The following is a 24,392-nucleotide window of genomic DNA, read 5'->3' as shown; positions in this document are numbered from 1 at the left end:
TGCTATTTGCCTATTGACCACAACTGGAGTAAACGCATCAATGTATAGACATAGCAGTCGAAGCTTATTATGGTGTCATTTATCATGTGCCATATTTCGGCTTTGATTTTATATGACGTGCATTGACTATGTGTATAGAACGTCATTGAATAAAGTATATAATAATGTAACTAAACAAAGTACGTTATCTCTTTAAGTATTCTGTCCACTCCTTGTAAATGCTATCAGGAGTTCGTTAAGCTTTTATGTCTTAACTAGTCATCTAGTGATTATTTGGTATGTTCCGATATGCACTACGACCACTGTACAGTGTGACGTCAATTTAGTATACTGTGAAGCCGTTCCTTTACAGCCAGTTATACTGGTAATCTAAATAAACTAAACAAAGTACGTTATCTCTTTAAGTATTCTAACTGTCCACTCCTTGTAAATGCTATCAGGAGTTCGTTAAGCTTTTATGTCTTAACTAGTCATCTAGTAATTATTGGGTATATTCCGATATGCACTACGACCACTGTACAGTGTGACGTCAATTTAGTATACTGTGAAGCCGTTCTTTTAAAGCCAGTTATACTGGTTACTATTCCGCATCTTTTGACGCGATTATTAACGTTGTCTACTTCATTAAAAAAACTGCTGTTGGAGTAGGCACTGGCAAATTAAAAATATTTTAATTAATATTAATTGTAAATTGAATTTTTAATATAATAAAAGTAAGTAGTTTTTCACGATCTTTGCACGATGAAAAATTCCTGCGTAACTTTCAGCTCGTATTGAACATTTTTAAGACAGTCTAATAAGGTTAATTTTTGGAATTCTTCCGTTGTTTTATTTATTAATCCTAACTATTTACAGAACTTTATAATTTTCGTATTATACTGTAGGTATTGTTTATAAAACGTTAGGTGTCCTCGAGTGGTTTTGACTGATCACGTGATCAATGTACTGCGAGTACCTTGCCTCGAAAACGCTCACAGTAAAATATGGCGGCGATTTATGACGTCATATATTTCCCTAGGGTACTGCGGCAGTATACTGGCAGTTCATAACGGAACGAATATTTCTATAGTAATAGCAACCGTTGTCATGGCTACAGATATGGATATATGGCATCTACACCTACATTCTATCTAAAATGTATAATTAAATAAACAAATATTACGACCAACATTGTCAATTTCACATTTCACAGTCACATTTATGAACATTTACTATACGTTCACAAAAATCGTCACCATTTTGCTCTACATAGTAACTTTCATTATTATAACACTAGATATAAGGGATTGCTTGTAACTAGTTCTAGTAGGCTTCATAAGATACATAATAACTTTAAGGTTAAATGTATATTATTTCATTATAAAGTACCAGCCACTGTTCAGGCATTATCTATCCATAAATTTAAATGTTTAACTAAAAAATTAGTCTGTTGTAAATCCTACTACTCCACAGCTGAATATCTAAGTGATTGGACAGCCTGGGACTAGATTATGATTATTTTATATAATTAACAATGACAGTACAATATTGTATATTTTACCGCAAAAAATAATGCTGGGAGAGTTACTTGCGCCGCTTCATCTCTTTCAGAGCGCCAATTTTTTTCCAAAACGGTAGTAGTATTACAAATGACATCAAAAAGAATTCTAAAGGAATCAATTTTGAGAAAATAAATGCCTTTTATGTCTTTTATCCAGTATGGCTTAAGTCTTCCCGAAGGATTGTGATATGAATTTTAGGTCGGTAATTACCTACATGAAACGAATGATTTTATAGAATTCAATAAAAGCGATTGAAACAGAAGAGAGAGCGTTTTTCTGGGTGTCGTTCGCCACCGTTCTTCGTATATGGACAAAGCAAAAATCGAACAAAATCGCGTAAAGAAGCTAGTTTGCCAATAAGTCAGCTAATATTATATCAACATAATGAAACAACTTACCTGGCGGAAAATTATCCGGTCGTATATACGCTGCTTTGTAAAAATAATTGAATATAAATCCAAACAATAATATGAACACAATAAGTCCTATCATTGTGTCGCCCTACAAACACTCAAATATACTGATTACCACTCAACTTAAAGACGTAACTATATATTATTATATATTAATATATTTTATCTTAACAAGAACATCCAAGTTGCAGAGTAAAAGTTATTTTATTCCTAAATGCATAAAGTTGTTATTATCACAATTTATATCAAACTGTCTATTAATTTATTTTGTGAACGCGATTGCAACGCCAATGCAATATTTTGCTATGAGTGATTCAATTGAAGTTCTTATCTATAACCATAGATAAGAACCTTGAAATAGTGCGACAACAATAAGGTAAGATACTCTGCATGAAGATAAATCACAATAACCTTATGACCCATCCCCTCTCCAACGCCTCTGGTTCCCGCGGAGAGAGTAGACCGTAGTCGATATTATATCTAGCGATGTTCAGTTCCGTGGTCACTTGGAAGAGAATGCCAAATTAGCCTATAACAAACTTGGGTGTATAATAGGGCGAGACAGCACTCGCTACAACCCACCGCCTGCAACTATCTAATAAACTATACTACTATTTCCCGAGGAGTAGTTCAGGTCAACATCAGCATTTCACCACCGGACGTCACGTCTGGCATTCTACAACAGCGAATTTGCTGCGGTTTTCTCAAACCGATACATGGACCTTTAAGGTTACAACATACACCCAACTTAAAGGCAACGCATCTCTTGACCCCTAGTGAAGCGGCTGTCCATGGGGGGTAGCCTCGCCACTCGCACAATCCGTCACGTGAGAATTTGACCGTTTGCAAACTCTTATTTAAAAATACTAAAACCCTACGATTAATCATAGTATGTTAAACGCAGCGGCATTATAAACGGGAAGTACATTAGAGCCACAAATAAACGTGTGTCCATATTTGGTTTTAGTACGGTGGAACGACTGACATCGTGCGGTCGCTAGCGGACCTTTAAATACTGTAAAAATAAACCAAAAAATCTTGGAGTCTCTAAGACTCAAATAACTGGCAGTTTTTATTTTTAACCGACTTCAAAAAAGGAGGAGGTTCTCAATTCGTCGGTATGTTCTTTTTTTTATGTTTGTTACCTCAAACCTTTCGACCGTGTGAACCGATTGTGATAGTTCTTTCTTGAATTCTCTTATTTGAAAGCTGGTGCTTCCCGTGTGGTCCCATTGTAATCTGGTCCAGATCTGACAATGGCATCCATGAGAAAACCATAAGTCTTAAATTTGCTATACATACGTATAGCAATGTGGATGATAAATTTACAAATAACTCAATATCGCGCCAACCGATTTCAGATGATTCTTTTTTTTATTGGAAAGGATATACTTCAAAGATAGATTGGTGAGAGTTTGGTTAGGTTCTGATTACGGAATCCATGACAAAGTAACAGAACTCTTCAATTCTTAGGAGCAAATTAACGATACTCGGCCGAATCTTTTTTATGCTATCCGGATATTTAATGATCTACCATAACATAGTTATGGTCAAGTAATTGTCGTAGTCAAATATGATGATCTATGGGACTCCTTAACGACGTAAGGGTGCGATCTGTGGCAGAATTTCTAAGTGTCTGTAATCAAATTGCAAAGCACTTACGTTCATTGCTGCATTGAAAAATTTAATATATCTACACATATTAAGACAAATTGTTAGTAAGTGTACTTCAAATTCACTAAAAATCATAAAATAAAAAAAAAATCCACAAAAACCAACCGACTTCAAAAACACTATTCCAAAAAAATAGTTATAATGTGCACTAAAAAGTATAAAAATCATAAAAAAGTCGGTGTCATCCTAGATAGGTTTGTTACTACATACATAATTGAGTATATACTGGGTATATAGGTGAGCTGATGTGCTTGAGTCGTGAGGAGGCGAGAGGCGATAGCGGGTCGCGGCGGAAGGACACTGAATCCAAAAGTAACAATAATCGTAACTAGAATTACGTTAATTAATTAGATTGTATAAAAATACGTAAGTATTTTTATCGTATCAATTTAATTTGTGACATAACTTTAATTTTAAAATTATTTTTTTTTTAAATTTAAGCATTAATTTATCAATCAACATAAAAGTAATCTGATAGATAGTTAACAAATGTAGTTAATCTACCAACTATATTTAGCTAAAATTAATTTTAAGTTTATAAGGTAAAAAACTTTCTGAGAAAGTTAGAAAGAAATGTAAAAATTCTAATTAGTTATTCATTTGAAACTATTCTTTCAATTTGTTTTCTGAACGACAAATTATTTGTTTTTATTTAATTCCGAGTATTTTCCTATTTATTATTATACCTTTTAAACCTTCTCTGGACTTCCACAAATAATTCAAGACAAAAATTAGCGAAATCGGTCCAGCCGTTCTCGAGTTTAAGCGAGACTAACGAACATATATAGATGTGTATAATTATTGCCTGTATTCGTTGTTTTGACGAGTAAGGAATGCTTATAACACTAATATGAACGTAATGTTTACAATTTTAAAGTCTATCTGTATTATACATATTATTATTTATTTTATTTTTAGAATCTCAATGTAAATTGATATTCCTAAGAAAATTTCTTCCTTTGTTATACTGTATGCGTACTAGTTTTGCAACGAATACAGTATGTATAGAGCGATTTTAGTATAGATACCAATCGAAAATCAGTTTAATACTAAGTTCAAAAATCATACAAGTTAACCCTAATTATTCATTGTGTTATATTCAGCTATACTTATTGTCTTATCTGCCTTATTTTACACGCAAATTATGTCTCATAGTGTTTCTATATATTTTGTGTCCGCAAATAATTGTTGCTATTGTAAGCTATTATATATTGTGAACGTACTATATAATATAGTTACTTTTATGCCTTTATAATTATAAGGTGCTTTTATTGTAACCTATAAGGCACTCAAACTTATTATTGGGTACAAACTTGTGTAGTGTAATCGAAATAGGTTACGGTAACAATAGCTTCCCTACTCCGATCTATTATAATAAAGCTGTACTTCTGTCTCACACGCATTGTTTCTCTATGCGCTATTATATTGTAAGTCTATTGTGGGAACTCCTTCACAAATTATACATTCTCTCTACTCTGGATAACAATAATATAATCGTATAATAATTTAACACTATCCCTCTTGTTTGATCGATATATTTGTGTTCTACAGAGTCTAAGATAGGCCAGTTGTAAGTTCTACAAGTTTAAAAATATCATTTTTCAGTTAATAAATGTCCCACAAACGGTTCATTGACTGAGAACTATGTTCAATTTTCAGTGACCCGAGGGTGGTATTTATTGTAGTGGTTTGCCAAAAAGGGGAAAATAAAATGCTTTGTAATTTTTATCCAAGAAAACCTGTATTTATTCCTGGAAATAATTAAAAAATCAATTACATGGTGGTTTTCCTCAAATGAGACAATGTCATTTCGGTAAATTTCGAATAATTGGGTGAAAATTCCTCCTTCTAGTGATAAGAAAATTTTGTATAGAGATATCAATCAACATAATATCCGCTAAGTGGACACTTTAAATGAACATTCAAGTGATAACCTGGCTGTAAGGGTCAGTATGATAACGCTACAAGGAGAGCAATATGTTACTAATAATAGAACTTACTTACTACATAATATCATATAGTATACAGGGCCGTCCTAAGCTTATGGGACATGACTGGAAAGTACCTTAAATATAGTAGATAGGGTATTTTACTGAAAGAAGACTGTTATGTTTAAATGTTAGTAATTCTACATTCAAAGATTTTCTAAAAATTGCTTGCCTCGTCTGGGATTCGAATATTTTCAAATTTAACAACAATATAATTTTTGTTTTAAATTTGCCTTCTGTCTAGATTACAGAGTACGTATTGAAACACTAAGTTTTATCATTTTATCTACACGTCCACTTATAAATAAGGATAACTATGCTATAAACTATTTTATGGAGTGGGTACCTACTTATTTACGAACAATCAATATGCATGGAAATGTATGGAATGATAATATCGCTACTTTCCGAACGTCGTCCTCAGCAATAAATAACTTTCTTGAAATTTGACTCAAACATTTTACGTTGTTCCTTTATTTTAAAATACTATGTTACTTAAGAAGAGTTATTAGTTTTTGGCCATCCTTTCGATTGGTATCATAAAAATAGATAGACGAGGCAAGTAATTTTTAGAAAATCTTCGAATGCAGAATCACTAACATTTAAAAATAATATAAAGTCTTCTTTCAGTAAAATACTCTATCTACGATATTTTAAGGTAATTTTTGTAGCGCGTCCGGTATGTTTGTGGAGAACCGTGTCGATGGTTTTTCCGCAATCATACGGAAAAGAATCGCCTCCGTCAAAAATAGGTTGGAGAGGAGTCCCAATATTATTTTGAAGGTGATAGCCGACAGACAGGACAGCGCATTCAAAGCGCACTGGATGTCTGGGTAAGTTTGTAAGTTTATTAATTATATCAACTAATATAGAATAAGCTTGTTACTAACATATATGTAATTTATTATTGTATTTCCTAACATAGGTTAAGACTATTTCACTAACATTTATATATGGACCTTTTGTTGTCTTAAATAAATAAATAAATAGTAAATTTTCCTTCATGTCCCATAACTTTGGGACGCCCTGTATATTATAACATATATAAAATAATAGAATATTAAGCCATTTAATTTTATTTTATTCTCTCCGGTGGTTTTGTAATAAAAATTTCTTCTTTGTAGTCGTTCACTCTTGACAGACAGGTCGTGGTTATATCTTGGTCGTGTCTTTTACCGCCGGTTCTCTCGCGATACGATGCCAAGTAGAAAAAAAAAAGAAAAACAATTACTATCTTATAAATTCTACATTAATAGCGCGTAAACGTAAACGACACAAAACGTAGACTGACTGTTAAAAAACCTTCTAAAGATTCCGTATGTTTTTTTATGGATAAACGAGCGTACGGGTCACCTGATGTTAAGTGATCACCGTCGCCCACATTGTCCCGGAAACACCGCACAAGGAAGCTCATTCCACAGCTTTAAAGTACGTGGAAGGAAGTACCTTGAAAACCGCACTGTGGAGGACCGCCACACATCCACGGTGGAGATGATATCCTAATTTGTGGCGGGTCGTGCAGAATAAATCAGGTGATCGATCCGTTCACATAACACTCGACAATTCGAGCTGCTTCGAGTCAAATGGTTCGAGCTGATACTGAGGTGTGCCAGACCAGATATGACAGTAGACTTTGTAGAGCGCTAGAATGAGAACCGGCTTGAAGTATTGCCGGGTTCTATTAATGACACCCAGCTTCTTTGAAGCCTGGATTTGCCCTCCAGATAACCGCGGAATTGGCAATCGCTCAAGATTTCGGACCCAGTATTCCGATACTAGGCGAAGCTTTAAGGAAGGTGTTATCGAAGAGCGGTGATACGACAAATGGGGTTTTTGTACTCGTAAACGCACAAACTTGAATCTTCTGGAGGTTAAATTGGACAAGGTTTTTTTTACATTTTGCCAAGAGAGTACTGGATAAAGTTTCTTCCGGCACTGGTCGACGATTCCCCGAGAGAGTCTGTCGTCTGCATAGCAATGTATATTTGAGGTGTCCACCATATCATTGATATGCAGAAGAAACAATGTTGGAGATAACACACAGTCTTGGGGACTCCGGCGTTCACGGACTTCGGGTTCGCGCAATAACCGTCGACAACGACCTGTATGCCGCGCTACTTGCATAAACTCTCAGGAACACCGATGGAAGATAGAAGTTTTGAGGGAAACGCCTTGTGCTATACACGATCAAAGGCCTTCGCTATATTCAGGCTAACTGCCTTCCCCCTTGCTTTTGATAGCCCCCGCCCATCTATGTGTTAGGTACCTATACCAGGCGATCACCTGCCGACCGACCATGGCGAAACCCGTATTGTCGGTCGTTGATCAACTGGTGACCTTGTTGACCAAGAGCTGAAGGTTTATAATGCTCTCCATGGTTTTGGAGAGCACGGAGGTAATAGCTATAGGCCTGTAGTTTGCTGGATCCGAACTCCGGGTCACATGATAATATTTATGTTGTCACCGCTGCTTTACTAAGTTTTTTTTATATGAAAATAAGGGACGAGACGAGCAGGACGTTCAGCTGATGGTAATTGATACGCTGTCCCATTACAATGCAGTGCCGCTCAGGATTCTTGGAAAACACAAAAATCTGGGCGGCACTACAATTGCGCTCGTCACCTTGAGACATAAGATGTTAAGTCTCATTTCCCCAGTAATTTCACTAGCTACGGCGCCCTTCAGACCGAACCACAGTAATGTATACACATTACTGCTTCACGGCAGAAATAGGCGCCGTTGTGGTACCCATAATCTAGCCGGCATTCTATGCGAACGAGCCTCCCACTGATATGTAAGATAATATTATGTATCTTTAAATAGTATTTGAAATTTCTTTTTTTATATCTTTATTTAGTTTAACAGGTCTGCGACTAAATAAAATACATATATACACAAATCAATAAAATAGCTAAGACTATTGAGAGTCCTGTGTTATTACAACTAACAATAGACTACTACCAAAGGTCTGCGGTGACCACAGAATATCATTTGACCCGTATGTATGTTTCTTGGTCTATTTTTACCATAACATACGGAACCTTTACAGGGTTTATTAATATTTCATTCTACGTTTTTATTGCAGTATTAGTATTAGTGTAGAATATATAAAACAATGATTATTATTATTTTACCATCCAACATTTCCTGCTTGTCTCCACTTTGTTGTCAAGTACATAATAATTGCAGTAAATGAACATTACTATGGTGATTAGGGCTCCCAATCCCGCGGCCTGTATTCAATCTCAGCATTTGCGGGACTACGAATTTTCAATACCGCGGGATCTCGGTATTTGCGGGATCCCGCATATTGAAAATATGCACATTTTAAAACAATGAATTTATCAACTCCACAGTTATATATACATACTACTATTCAAATGAGATCAATCAAATTATCCTTTTTTTTCACCAAAAAAAACAATAAACAAATTCTTATTAAAACACCAAAACAAAACAAATCGTTTTCAAAAAATACACAACGCAAAATTACCAAATCAACTAAAAAAACGCATTTAACATTTCCAAACTGTCGTCTGCCAAACTGCTGCGTATTTTACTCTATTGCCTGGCCAGAAAATGCCCTTTCTGCTTCCACACTTGTGGGCGGTATTCCTTTTAAGGGCTTGTACGTGAATGAGTCCAAATAACAGCATATTCAAACTTAAAGGATGTAAGTATTTAAGGTCTCCGCTGCGCTGTAACTAGATACTGCTGGCGTAGTCGCAAAGTCCGGCCAATAATACTACGCCCAAATGGGTTTACTCGAACAAGTCTCGAACGTGTGTGACGTTGACTTGCCACATGTTCTGTTAAACTTAGCCAATAATTGAAACTAAAATGCCGATTCTCGTAGTAAAACTTTGTAAAAATAATACTACCAAAAATAAGAAAGACACTGGGATCACATAACATCAATAAGAATTTTGTATTTTATTAATTTCAATGTAAAATAACACGAAGCGTATGTTACATTATTTGAAAGATGTCATTGGGTGTATGCAACTATAACACGCACACAAGCATCTTATAGTTGCCGTAATAAAAAAGCTATTGTGCTTAGGTAGTGTGGTATCTAGTTGGAGCGCAACGGAGACCAATCCTTATTCTATGATTACACACTACTTGCCAGTATGTACAAACGTAAAAAAAGTATAATCGCTGTAGAACTGTAGGGGATTCCGCATAGTTAATATTAATCTGTTTAGGGAGAAGTCAGATATTTTTAGAATGTTAGAAAATTTGTATTCGAGTATTTTAACTGTAAATATCAATATTCTAGCAATGATTTTATTACAAATTAAGTTTATTGTAACATTATTTTGTTAACCTTCCAAAAATGTAATTGAATATTAAATATTTTTCATAAATATATAACTACTGTTTTTTTATTATTGACTTTGACGTAAAACTAACAACTAGACAAACACACTCAAAAATTGTCTGAAGCAAGACTATGTTGTGTTTCGACCGCGCTTTGAATACAACGCCACGCAATGTCCAAAAAACAGCATATTCAAACTTAAAGGATGTAAGTATATAAGGTAAGTGCCCCTTTAAATTCACAAAATTGTGAAACTAATTTGACGTTTTTCATCATTGTGCTAATAGAGCAAGAGCCCGTGGACCCCAGACCTACGTTATTTTATAAAAGCTGAAAGTTTGTCAACGCATGCTCCCACCACAGGTAAGAACGATGGACCATTATGGATTTTGGGTTACAGTAAATACCGATTTAAATACCTACATCAAATAATAATGTGCGATTTTTCGGTATTACCTCCAGAATATTATCAAAAATCACGTTATTCATTGCTAGACACTTACCATCGTGGCAACCCCTTGCCAGAAACCCTTAATGTTCATGAAATCATACTTTTACTTACGTCATAGTATTAAAACTGAATTTTACTCCTCTCCTCATTAGCAGACACTTGACAGTTCCAACCCGCTCGTGAGTGACTCGCACCTGTCTCTACCTACCGTGTTCTTGTACGGCGCCAAAATAATCAGAGTAGTAATAAGTTTTTTTTATGACAATAAAGGACGCAACAAATTAGCTGTTCAGCTGATGGTTATTGATACGCCCTGCCTATTACAATGCGGTGCCGCTCAGGGTTATTGGAAAAACAAAAAATTCTGAACGGTACCATACTTGCGTTCGTCACCTTGAGTCATAAGATGTTAAGTCTCATTTGCTCAGTAATATCACTAGCTACGGCGCCCTTCAGATCGAAACACGACATACCTACTGTAAGTCTTCTCTTACGACACCCTCGGGCCTGGGACTATCCCATTCTTTTTATGCTCCGGGGAAGCACAGGGCGAGGTTGAGTGCAAAAGATCTCGTGGGCGCTCTCAAACACGGTGAGCAGCACTCATAAAATCTGCGATACACTCCAATATAAATGATAATGCCAAAGTTACCAAACAACGATACTTGGCATCGCATCGCGGGATTTGCGGGACTGAAAAAAAGCGTGCATGCGATACAAAATAGGATAATTTGCGTGAATTATTATTCTTAATAACTCAAGTTATTAACTGTTTCGTATTTTCGTGATGTTTATTGATACATCCTTTTAGAATAGAATAAAAATATAAGGGTGTGTACGTGAATGAAAGATTCATCCCGCGCCTTAATAGATAAGATAGATATATATAGATTCTTTTCTATCTCTGAATTTCTATACTTTTTATGAGATCGTATAATAAAGCTGCCTTCACACCTGAGAATCCAAATCAGATGTTGGAAGAGAAAATGGAATACGACTTAGATCTTATATCTTGCCGCCACTCATCTACCTTATTTGTACTTAGTACTAAGATATTTCATAGCTTGTATTTATTACATCTCACTTACTTAAAACTTTAATGTCTCCTGTGTGTTAAAACAGACATTGACATTACAAAGATTCTATGATATTTAGATTTTATATATGTTTATCTACACCCATGCTTTAAATCCTCTATTAAAGATTCTGAAACAGTTAGCTGCCAACATTAAAACACCCAATGTTCTAATAACCATTACATCACTCAAAAGAGTGTTGTAATGTTGTACTGAATTTCATAACAACACTCCTATGTTTTTTTTTATCCCTTCATGCGCAAAGAGTCTCAACAGACAGCCACATTCTTATTGCTCGATGTGTGGTATCTGTATGAATTTCAAAAAAAGAACATTTTCGCGCGCTCCACACTCCCAGAACGTCGCGCGCCGTAAAAAAAGTAGGTTATTCGAATCCCCGCCATTTTTCTTCGATATTTTTGAGCGATTCATTTTAAACGCTGCAAAAGAACATTATATTCGAGTGAATTTTAATTATTGCACTATACAAAATGTAAATAGCTACTAAAATAAATAATTGTTTCATTAATACTTAGTTTATTTGTATATAATCAGTAATGAATGGTATTAGGTTACTACTAGGACTGGTGTTTTGGTGTTAGCAGTAAGCTAACTGTTCCAGAATCTTTTGGAGGATTCATATTCTGGGTGGATAAAGTCTTGTATGCAACTGTTGATAATTAGGTATTAAAACACTCATGTGATACTATTATCCACATTCGTGTTTTAGTACCCCTTATTACACAACAGTTGCATAAATAACTATTAACATGGCTATATATAAATAATGCGTACTTGCTTTTTACACACATTTTCTTGAAATAAATAAAATTCGGTAATAATAAATTTGTTAGTGACTTATTAATTTTATTCACTTCACAAAACAATTCCAATCTACAGCAGTATTGGGTTGGCATGGGCTCTGGTTCTAACTTCGTTGTGTTAAAATACCTCCCCTTCTTATTAGATACCAACCCCTCTATTGCTGAACACATATTATTAAAGTTATTTAACCCATCGGTTATTTTTGATATTTCATTTTAACTATGAATACTATACTTACTACTATACTATAAAGCTATTTTTTCATCATTGTTGACATCGTCTAGAACTTTGGGAATTATTGGTTATTACTTATTTTCAGCACTTACCGTAACATCAATATTATATCTCGTGCGTATTGTCTGACATCATAATATTATAATCGGTATTGGAGAGTCTAATCTGGGTTAAAACGATGTATACGTAACACCTTTGACCCAGCTCTGGAGCCCAAAGTTTTGTAAATAAGATATAAATCGGTAGACATTTGACCTTAGATAATTAATTATACGTCTAAATAGACTGTAATAGCTATGAATATGTCGAAAAGAATAGCGGTGAACTGTTAACTTTTATTTTCAGCCACGCACCCACACTAAAACAAAGTGACTGATGTATCGCGAGTGTAACACGTAGCTGTCATGTACACTAAAGTAGTAAGCCTGGCCTGTTATCATGCGTTGGCTAACAGCAAGAGGCTCTATCTAGACAGGTGACATACAGATGTCACGCCGGACATTGTTGATTGGTGAGTTAACTTGCAGGAACGAATATTCAATTCAAATCAAATCATATTTATTTGCAGGATTTGTTGAGTTATAAATAACAGGTGCTCTTATCCGAACCTATAAAACATACAAACTTATAAAAATGGAATACAAACTCAGTTCACGTTTTACAATTACAATTATAATAAACTATAATAAAAAAAGATTTAGCCTCACGTACGTGTTATGAAATTATTAAGCTCTACTTTCACTAAAATACAAGTACATTATAAAACTTGCAATAATTTGTTATTATTAAAAGTGATCACTTCTGGGATTATTTATACAAATTAAATTGGTATAAATAATCCCAGGTTCGAGTCCCGCATCGTTCATAAATTTTGGTTACAAATTTAATTTGTATAATTTTCTGTAAATATTATAATAACTTATCTGTAAGAATGGCACGTCATATAAGTTAATCATATATTTAAAGACGTCGGCCGCTTCTGTCTCGCCAATGTACTCCAAAAAATTATGAGGCTTTCAGAATTAACTCCATAATTTTATCCTGTAATAAGAAAAAACTAAAATTAATCAACCTTTCTAAAAGGCCGCAACGGCCCTGTGATTACTGCGGTGTTGTTGTAAAATGTCATGTCTTGGGCTATGTCAATGCGAAAGTAGCCCAAATAACCCAAATGGTTGCGAAACTGAGGTGGCAGTGGGCAGGGCACATCACACATGGGACAGTAAAGTCCTGGTTAGTTCGCCCTCACAAGATGGACCGACGATCTGGTCAAGATCACCGGAATACGTTGGATGAGGGCAGCGCACTACCGATCATCATGGAGATCTTTGGGGGAGGCCTTTGTCCTGCAGTGGATGTCTTCCGGCTGATATGATGATTATGATAGAATGTAGTCGGCACTGATCACTTAACATAGGGTGACTCGTTATTAGTCCTACACTTCCATTAAAAGTAGAACATATTACTTATCGTGCTAACTGATGATATAATAAAAACAGTATTTTACCGTGATATATTCTATCCGAGGACTCGTAATAGTTGCAGTACAAATGTCAGGCCAGGTCGCGCCAACCTCCGCTGCCGTCCAGAATCTTAGGGACGGTGTCGTGGAAGACAGTTAGCTCCGGCTCGCTTTCGTCGCAGGACTCCTGAATTACAATTGTAAGAATACTCTCTAAAAATGACATAGACAAGTAGTATTTTCTAGTTCATAAGCAGGTGTAGTCTAGTGCTTGTGTTACCGGCAATCGATACATATTCATAGTTTGGTATTCTAGAAACTAGACAATGGTTTTGGCATTAATCATTTATACATCTAGATAGACTGTGACAGCTGTGAAAACGTCGAAAAAAATAGAAGTTGAATGTAAACCTTTATTTCGCACAATACACGCACACTAACACAGAGTAACGTACAAATCGCGAGTGTAAGACGCAGCTTGTCACGCCCGCTAATTTGATCGGTTGTCTACCAGCAAGAGGCGCTATATAGATTTATTGTTTGTATAGTGGCTTTGATACAGTTCAGTGCAGCCCTGTTTTACTGCAACCAATGTGATCTATTGTGATAGCCGCTGTTAACTATAGCGCTATAAGAGATTGATTCTTTTCATGAATCTTGTTATATCTTTTCAGTGAGCTAACGTATCTCAAGTGGTTCAAGAATTGGACTTCCCAAAGAGATCCTATTTTACGCACGTTTACGCATTAAAGGACCACATTCAGAGAGGATCTGTGACGGGGTTTCATCTGCACTATTACGTAATCTACAATCTCTGAGGCCTCAGATTGAGAGATATAGATAGATCTAGACAATACTATATTTACAATATTTACTAGGGGACGCTCGACTACGGATGCAGGTGTTGAACTCATCAGGAATATTTTTGTGGCCTGGGAAGAATCACAGAATGCACTTGGTATCTTCTGTGATCTATCTAAGGCTTTTCATTGTGTTCAACATTCAACGCAGGAAACAATGTCTCTATGGTATAAGAGAATCTGCCCTCGATCTTCTGATCTCATATTTAAATAATACCTAATCTACCTACCTAACCTACAAGTTATGTGTATCTCGGAAACCTGGTTATCTATAGAAAAACAAAAAACATTACACATAAATAATTATATCATGGCAGCTTCCTTCTGTCGTGTACATCATAACGGCGGTGTTTGAATATTTGTTAAAAATAATTTAGAATATTTAGAACGTGTTGATATGTCAGTTATCTATAACGAAATGGTATTCGAAGTGTGTGCAATAGAGCTACCTAAAAATAATCTACTACTGATTAATCTGTACTGGCCTAATAGTAGTAGAGAAGTAGAATTGTTTTACAACTTATTAGAAAATCTCCTCATTAACATTAATAAAAAAGAAATGAATAAAAACATTATTATTATGGGAGATATGAATGTTGATTTTCTAGATGCAAAGGAAAAAAGCAGACTCAATAACCTCTTGTTGTGTTATAACTTCCATCAAAAAGTCTCAAAGCCTACTAGAATAACTCCGACAACTAAAAGGTACATAGACCTAATTTTTACAAATTTCTATCTAGAAGGCTCAAAAAATGAAGTATATGATTTTGGATTATCAGATCACAAGGGCATCATTTTCAGTCTTTCATTAAATTAAAACGTAAATTTAATGACTTTAATATCAATAAATTTAAAAACGAACTCGCGAATATCAACTGGGATGATCAACTTAAGCCTAACAATAACGTTAACGAAAACTATGAGATATTCCTAAATATAATTGTTACTGCCCTGAATAAATGCATACCTAAATTACTAACAAAATTTACTCTAAACCAAAATAAACCTTATTTAACACTAGGAATTAAAAAATCATGTTAAAATAAAAGATTATTAAAACTCCTTGTATCACAAATCAAAAATAAAGTATGAACAAATTTTTATAAGAGATATTGCAAAGTTTTAAAAAGTTATTATAATAAATCTAAGAAAATTATAAATATCCGTAAATTCAGCTCAGCTGATAATAAAACACGATCCATGTGGAAAATAATAAAAAATGAAACAAATAAAAGTACTATAAGAATAAAGCAAAACATAAGTCTTAAATCTTCAGAGAATAATATTATAGTAGATCCGAAAATTATTGCTAATACATTTAATAGTTTCTATTTACCCATCTCATCAAGCCCTAAAGTAAAAAACGACAATATAGCTATAAATTCTAATAAATTAATTAATTTGTTATTTTTAAATTCGTTTGAACCCAAAGACATCTTTAACATAAAAAAAAATCTTAAGAATACAAACTCTTTCGGAATAGATGAAATCCCCCCTTTTTTAATAAAAAAATGTGCTGATATTTTAACCTACCCGTACACTAAACTTATTAATCAATCATTCTGTGAAGGATTATTTCCGGACGATCTAAAGATATCCATAATAAAACCGGTATATAAGAAAGGAAACACATCTGATGTAAATAATTACCGACCTATTGCCCTTCTACCTACATCAGCGAAGATATTTGAAACTGCAATGGCTATACGCCTAAGTAGTTTTCTGGAAAAATATTATATCCTAAATGAAAGCCAACATGGTTTCAGGAACAACCATTCCACAACTTTAGCGATATACAAATACATACAAAAAATATTTGATTCACTTAATAATAAAAAATATTCAGTTGGCCTACTGCTTGACATGAGCAAAGCATACGATAGAGTCTCTTATGATATCTTACTAGAAAAATTATTTCTCTCAGGAATTCGAGGAATTGCCCACAAATGGTTCAAATCTTACCTTAATAATCGTTTTCAATATGTGGAAATAGAAAATACTAACTTTGAAACTGGAAAGATAGACCACATAAGATCTAATAAAGCTCACTTATCAGGATCGATTCCACAGGGCAGTGTGTTGGGTTGTATATTGTTTCTCATATACATAAATGATCTTCCTAACTTAATAGATGATGATTGTACTCTTTTTGCTGATGACATTTCTATTTTGATCCCATGCTCTAATTTAAAACAACTAGAAGAAAAATTAAATATTACAATGGACAAAATCTTTTATTGGCTAAATAATAATAATCTTGAACTTAATATTAATAAAACTAAAATTATACCTTTTAAACCTTATCAAAAATCCCCCTTAAATATATCTTATTCTTACAAAAATTCACAACTTGAAACAGTTGACACAGCTACACTACTGGGAATTGATTTAGACTCACACTTGACATGGAAGCCATATCTACAGAAATTAAAAAGCAAAATGTCATCTTTTACTTATGCTCTTTACCAACTAAAACGCGTAACAGATTTCAAATCTGCCCTTGCTGCTTATTATGCATATGCACATTCTAGATTATCACATGGAATATTAATATGGGGAAACTGTAGTAAAATAAAATATATATTTATTCAACAGAAAAAATGTATCAGAATTTTAGAAAATATTCAGCAGATGGATTCATGTAGACCATATTTTATTAAACACAAAATTTTAACTCTTACTTCAATTTACATCCTAGAAGCATGTAAATTTGTTAAAAAACATTCGGACTTATACTCAACACTACCAAATAACAAGCGAAATAATAGAAATTTAAACAAATTAAAAATTCCCCAAACAAGTATGTCATTAGTGTCATCGAGCCCTCATCACATGGAAATAAAAATTTATAACCACATCCCAAACGAAATTAAAAATAAAGAGAAGCCTTCTCTATTTAAAAGACATCTTAAAATTTTTTTAGTTTCAAAATGCTTCTACGATTTACCCGAATTTTTTAATTACAAGTGTGAGAATTAGTTACAATATAGTATAAGAATATAAAAAATGTATAAGACTTATTTATTTTATGTATAACGTTGCTGTGCCCTTGCAGGGCGTCACATATTGTCTACCCATTAATGTACCAACCATCCTACTGTAAAATGTGACTTGCAATAAAATATTTTGATTTGATTTGATACGATTCAGAGGGTCGACGTGAATGGCAGGAGATCTCCTGGGACTCCTCTCGGTATGGGGGTACCACAAGGGTCTATTTTTGGACCCTTCCTCTTTCTAATTTATATAAATGATCTACCTAACCTTGTAGAAAAAAAAAACACAAGGTAATATTGTTTGCGAATGACATTTCACTCATATTCAAAGTGAAAAGAAGCCAAGTTTTATATGACGAAGTAAACAATGCTCTATCTGACTTTGGTAAACTGGTTTAGCGTGAATAACTTATTGTTAAATAGTCATAAAACTAAATATATTAAATTTACCGCACCAAATGTCAAAAATGTAGATGCGAATATTTTATTAAACGGAGAGGTGGTAAAACCAGTGGAATCTGTTATATTTCCTAGCATTACTCTTGATTCCAAATAAATTTCCTGCTTATTTTGACTGCCACGACTCGCTGGCCAGAGTCTAAGATATAATAATGAAAGACACATTTGAATCTTTATACTTTTATTTAATTGAATTATTCAACTGAACACATTATTCATACGATATCGAGATACATAATTATATAATAACAAGGCTAAAATCGGCCTTAATTACCTTTTTTAAAAAATTTTCACTCATATTTTCTTATTTTGTTATAAACGGGTTCTTTCTTGCTTTTTTAAGTTTTTACAGCAAATAATATATATATTATATAATAAAATAAGTAGGTACTATAATAATAAAAAAATAAGGTTTCCTTCATTTGTGTACTTATACAAAATAGTGTCAAAAATTCAAAATTTCAATTTTGTCAGTCACAGTCATCAAGTCAAAATTAGATAAAATAAAACTCAAAATATAAGAGGCTAATCGAACTATACACATAAATTCAAAATACTTGTGACTTAGTTTAAGTAGATTGAGTACATAATAAAAACATAACATGGAACTATATTGAACATTACCATGAGTGGAGTAACATTAGCGCAAATGTTCAATCTAACATAAAATAATAAATGAAAGTATTGTCATGAATACGGATTAACCGCAATAATCTAAGGCTTTGGAGGAATTAACCATTCGACACGGAATCCAAGAAGAATTTATAATTGAAAGTTAGACGACCGACCCATTTTTATTGTAACCAATTTTGAAGAAAAAGAAGACCGCTGAGTTTATTGCGCCCGTTTTCCTCAGGGGGCCTACTCCTAAAATCGATATTCGATAAATCGTCGCATTAGTCGTGTCGAATCCTACTCTTAGTTACATCGTTATCAATGTCGAAACGATGATTGAACGAACGAAACATTATTCGATAATATCGGTCCTAACCCTACTCTTAGTTGAAAATGTCAGAGATGAATATTCGAATTTCACAAATAATCAAAAGTCACTTTTACGATAATCTCAACGACACCTTCTAGGCTGTCGATGCTATTATCGTTTCAAGTTGTATAGATATATTTGCCATACAATATACATACTTAATAAATATTATTGAAATAATTATATGTGATTTACTATTCAACAGGATTTTTTTACTACTAAGTCATTTAAGTCATTTTGTTGATCGTTTATGCGTAGAAATAATGCAAATGGCCGCCTGAGAAATAGAAAGTCAACGAGAAGGGTTGAGTTACTTAAAATGATACCAAATTGGTGGTGCAGAGTCTGGCATGGTCCTTAGCGCTTAAACTATGTTTTGACTTTTGACACTTAACAGCCACATAGCACAGATAATGTTTAGGTTTGAACATATTTTATTCACACTATCATCGTAAAAAAATCAAAATATTAGTCTATGGAACGATAAACGATAAGGAATTCAAACATTTGTAAGAGTAGGATAGTCCTACAGTTGCGATATATTTGGAGTATTATCGTATCGTTCCAAATGTATCGTTGTCGATTTTGCGAGTAGACCTCCAGGTCTGAGGCATACCATGCCGAAAATCCTATTTTAAATAAAAATATTTGAATTTTCGCGGGTTGAGGGGAACTACAATAATTGTCAAATAATGACAGCTCTGTACGAAATAAAAATGACAAGCGAATGAGTAACACATATAATACAACCAAAAAAAAATTGAAAACAGTACATAAATATTTTTTTAAATGGCGTATTTTATTTTGTTACACCCCAAATTCTATTTGTAGAGAGGAGACGAGTAGGACGTTCAGCTTATGGTAATTGATACGCCCTGCCCATTATAATGCCACTCAGGATTCTTGGAACCAAAAGTTCTGAGCGGCACTACAACAACGCTCGTCACCTTCACTTAGATGGCATTACCGATCGATTCCAAAAACTAAACTGCTATTAACATCAAAAAACCACGTCATCTGCCACTAACTCGGACCAAATCGATTAATTCATTCGTGAGTTATCGTTGACGAAAGAAAATCGAAAAGTGTTTTTTCGGAATTACTTCGAAATTCCAAGTTCGATGAATTGAATCTCAAAGATTCTTTATTAGGCTCAAAAAACTGCGAACAACTGCGTGAAAATCTGTTTGCTCATTCATAAGTAATTGAGGTTTGAAAATTTATAAAATAAGGTTTTATTTATCTTTTATCAGATTTTTTAACTCGAAGAGCTCAAAATTGTCATAAATACAATTTGAACCATTTTCCTATATTTTTTATTTAATTAATGACTGACCGGAGTCCATCATGTTCCGTTCAATAAAAACGAGTTTTTATTCATCGCCAAGCACAAGAAATGGCAAAAAATGTTTCGAATAAGGCGTTATAAGTAAAGATTGGATTGTCTTTGAAGTTCTTGGCACCATAATATGCGAGTCATAGTTGTAATTCTTCGTCACTTTCTTTCCTCTGTGATATCGTCGGTAGCATGCATAGTTCATAGTCAGAATCATCGGACGCCGACTCTCTTGGCAGTAAGTACCATTTCTTCGACACACCTGAGTTTCGCTTCCTTTTCTACAAAAACAAAACATTTCCACGATTAAGCTTTCCTTGGCGTGACTTCAATTCAAACTAAAACTAATCTGTAAAGCATAATATCTTCTTATTCCGAATACAATATATTTAGAAAAATTGCTCTGTTAAAACACAATATTCGTTATGGTTTGAAGTTATTGGAGTAACAGATTCCTTTGTGAAATAGTCAAGGATACTATAAATTGTTACATCTGTGTAATGGTTTTTTACAATGTAGCTTTATAATAACAAATCAAATCTAATAAATATTTTATCCAAATACATGTAATATATATAAAATATAAATAAATAAATAAATTCCTTATTGCCATACAGAACATTACAAAAACAAAATGCATAATTAGGCTACGCGATGAAACAATAGACAAAATGAGAAGGCTCAGCTTCATCTGACATGGAATCATGGATTCGTGTTTCCATGCAGCGCTGGTTTCTAGCCATCCCCTCTATATATCTAAATAGTGGTTATAAATTATATATATTATACAATTCAGAGACAATAACAGGACGGAATTTGCTCCAACTCGAATATAAAATAAATGTAATTTCACTATTCTTTATCAGAGGGTCAACTCTTTTGTTCTCGACGTCTAGTCTTAGAGGTCAGGGTTGTCACAAAACTTGCTTTAAGATGTTTAAGCACTGCCATTTACAGAATAGGTGGTACAACTACATTAGGGAAAAGAGTATCTACTAATTTGATTAAATAAGACTGGGACTTGAGAACTCCAATTAAATGCAACCGATTTAAAGTATTTCTGTTCGTGCCTAAATACGAGTACCAGACACCGGTACGCATTCGAACGAACCGGTATTACCGCAGACGTAAGCACGAGGGGTATTGCCTCGTTCATATCGCACTTCATCGTTGCTTCGTCTAGTGACCTAGTTGACTCACAAGTTATTTATTACACATATTATGGTGCCGTGCTGGTTCAATAATATAGGAATAAATATATACAATAAGAACAGAGTATGGAAAACATTAACAGTTATAGCGCCAGTTGAATGCAGTCGGGGCCTGAGGTAGAGAGTGGGAGCATCTCCCCCCGCGCGCCTGCTTACGCGTCAGTTAGCGTACGCTTATCACGTTATCGCGTTAATACTCAAGTTATACCCGTAATGAGTGATCCGATTCTTTATTCATAGCCAAATGTTTTATACATGTGTGTTGAACAAAGGCAGAAGAAAAATTTGGGATTTAATTATTAGGTTAAAATAATTGATGATCATCAATTATAGTTAGGTCATATTACTATCGCATTCCTGAACTCTGCATTCAACTCTCGCGTCATCTGTAGAGATTTTGTACTCAATGGCTTGGTTTCACAGTTCAATATTTGTAGCAACACAGGAGATTTAAGATTTTCAGATTTTTTTTCCTGTATTTGTACATTGTTCAGACATGGCATTACGCTAAATTTCGTGACTATGGGAAGATGGAATGTCTATATCAATGGGAAGGACTTTACGTTTTATACATATATAAACAATTTACAGCAAGAAAAAAATTTCTACAAGATAATAAACGTTAGGTTATATAATGAAAAAATACTTACTTGGTTTAGTAAGATGCTTTGAAAATTAAAATATTCACAATCAAATTTTATTTTATTAAGTGTTATTGTTCAAACTGTACACAATTAATCGAAACACTTGAATCGCAATTAATGATAACATAGTATATTGATGACAATGTGGGCGACCGTCGGTATCTTTCCTCATAAAAGGAAAGGAATTATTATAGATTAGATTCATTTCTGCTGTATGGGAAATACTATTCTAATTATTTAAAAAAGATGTGCCTGCAAAAAGGTGTACTTGCAAAAAAGAAGTTCCAATATCCAAAATGAAAATTACCTGGAATGTTATGGAAAAATAAAAAATATAAACTCAAATTTTTCATTAAATATCAATAACAGGGTTATTAAGTCAGATTTAGAAGTAGCCACAGCTTTCGAACAACATTTTGCAGATATTTCAGTTGCAACTAAATTTCTTAATTCCTCCCCCATTGCTGTTGAATCTGTATTGAAAGATAATATGTTTAATTAAATTTAATTTCTATCATATTAATCCGATTGATGTCGGAAAAATCTTTAATTCTTTAAACTTGAAGAAGACCACCGATCTGTGGGGTAATTCTGTTGATGTCACAAAGTCAATGATTAACAGAGTTGGCTCTTATATTTTATAGTTGTATTGACTGTGGTCAGTTTCCTGATCTAATGAAATGTAATAAAATTATATCTTTATTTAAATCTACCTGATTTAAATCAGACCCCACATATTTTATTTCGTAAAGTTTTCATTTAGTAAAATTTTTTAATATTAGATCAATTGCAAGGTAATTTTAATGAAAACCAACTGTTGCATTCGAAACAGTTCGGCTTCACAAGGGGTCGCTCGATAACCGATGCTGGTGAGCTTCTAAATCATATCTTCGATACCTGGGTGGGTTCACGTAATGCACTCGGCATTAATTGTAATTTGTTTAAACTCTAAGGTGTTCAACAGTGTTTTTCACGAGACATCGATCAGGAAATTACACCACTACGGGATTAGAAATACCTTCATTGGACCTTCCTGCTTCATATTTAAGTTATAGGATCCAATAAGTTGACGTCAATGGAAAGAGGTCTCCTGGTTCAGTGCTCGCTAGGGGTGTTCCGCAGGGTTCAATTCTGGGCCCTTTCTTGTTCTTAGTATATATTAATGACTTACCACAACTCAATAAGGATAATCACGATGTAGTGTTATTTGCTATACTACATTAACAATTTCATATTAAATGAGAAGCAGACCAACTGCTTAAGATTGGTTACTAGTAACGTTAGACAAGTACAAATCAGTGTACTAATAAACGGTGTGGAGTTGGACTTGTAGACTACTAAGTGCCTGTGCATTACTTTACATTCATAGTAATAGGTCCACATACAGAGAGATTATCAAATGGACTCTACTCTGTAGCTTACGAGGTTTATAAAATTCGTCAATTAACTGACATTGAAACAGCCCGGCTAATATACTTTAGTTATTTCCATAGTGTTATGTCGTACAGTATTTTGCTGTGGGGAAATGCAGCCAACATACAACTATTTTCGTTTTGCAGAATATGCTATTCGAGCAATTTATAACGTACGGGTGAGAGATTCGCTGAGAGACAGAAGATACAGAATCATAATATATTAACATACTAGACTACATTAATGATGACATTGTTTGGGACTTTGTTGCTACAATTTCCAATATGATTGAAATGGGATAAACTCTATGATAATTATGAAAGTATTATTGTGTAATAATTATGAAATTTATTATTAAATTATTATAAAATGACGTATAAAAGTATCTGTGAAGATCTCTTTATTAAAGTAAATATAATTTATACTAGTTGCAGAATAAGACGGTATTTGTTTTCTAAATTTCATAATTCAAGGTCAACGGTAAATACCCAGTCCATTCC

The 24,392-nt window shown here is 33.8% G+C and overlaps 2 protein-coding genes across 5 annotated transcripts in view; both read right to left on the bottom strand.

The window, feature by feature from the left end:
• LOC126964829 (probable cytochrome P450 304a1) overlaps window positions 1-2,117 on the bottom strand; it is a 30,860-nt gene extending 28,743 nt beyond the window's left edge. Inside the window, exon 1 of the mRNA XM_050808134.1 lies at window positions 1,940-2,117. Within this exon, the coding sequence (XP_050664091.1) occupies window positions 1,940-2,033 (94 nt within the window). The 5' untranslated portion in view covers window positions 2,034-2,117. The remainder of the gene's footprint in view (window positions 1-1,939) is intronic.
• A 9,517-nt stretch (window positions 2,118-11,634) lies between these two features.
• The window catches only part of LOC126964822 (nuclear factor NF-kappa-B p110 subunit-like), a 52,619-nt gene continuing 39,861 nt past the window's right edge, over window positions 11,635-24,392 (bottom strand). For 3 of the 4 annotated variants that reach the window (XM_050808116.1, XM_050808118.1, XM_050808119.1), the window contains one exon: window positions 18,468-20,905. In XM_050808116.1, coding sequence (XP_050664073.1) covers window positions 20,765-20,905 — 141 coding nt within the window. In that variant the 3' untranslated portion in view covers window positions 18,468-20,764. Of the gene's footprint in view, window positions 13,568-14,033; window positions 14,176-18,467; window positions 20,906-24,392 lie in introns of those variants that run through there. The other variant, XM_050808117.1, reaches the window with a different exon arrangement.

The sequence above is a fragment of the Leptidea sinapis genome, chromosome 6 (assembly GCF_905404315.1).
Source record: "Leptidea sinapis chromosome 6, ilLepSina1.1, whole genome shotgun sequence".
NCBI lineage: Eukaryota > Metazoa > Arthropoda > Insecta > Lepidoptera > Pieridae > Leptidea > Leptidea sinapis.
Note: the sequence above shows the minus strand (reverse complement) of the source record. Positions and strands in the feature narration are given on the sequence as shown.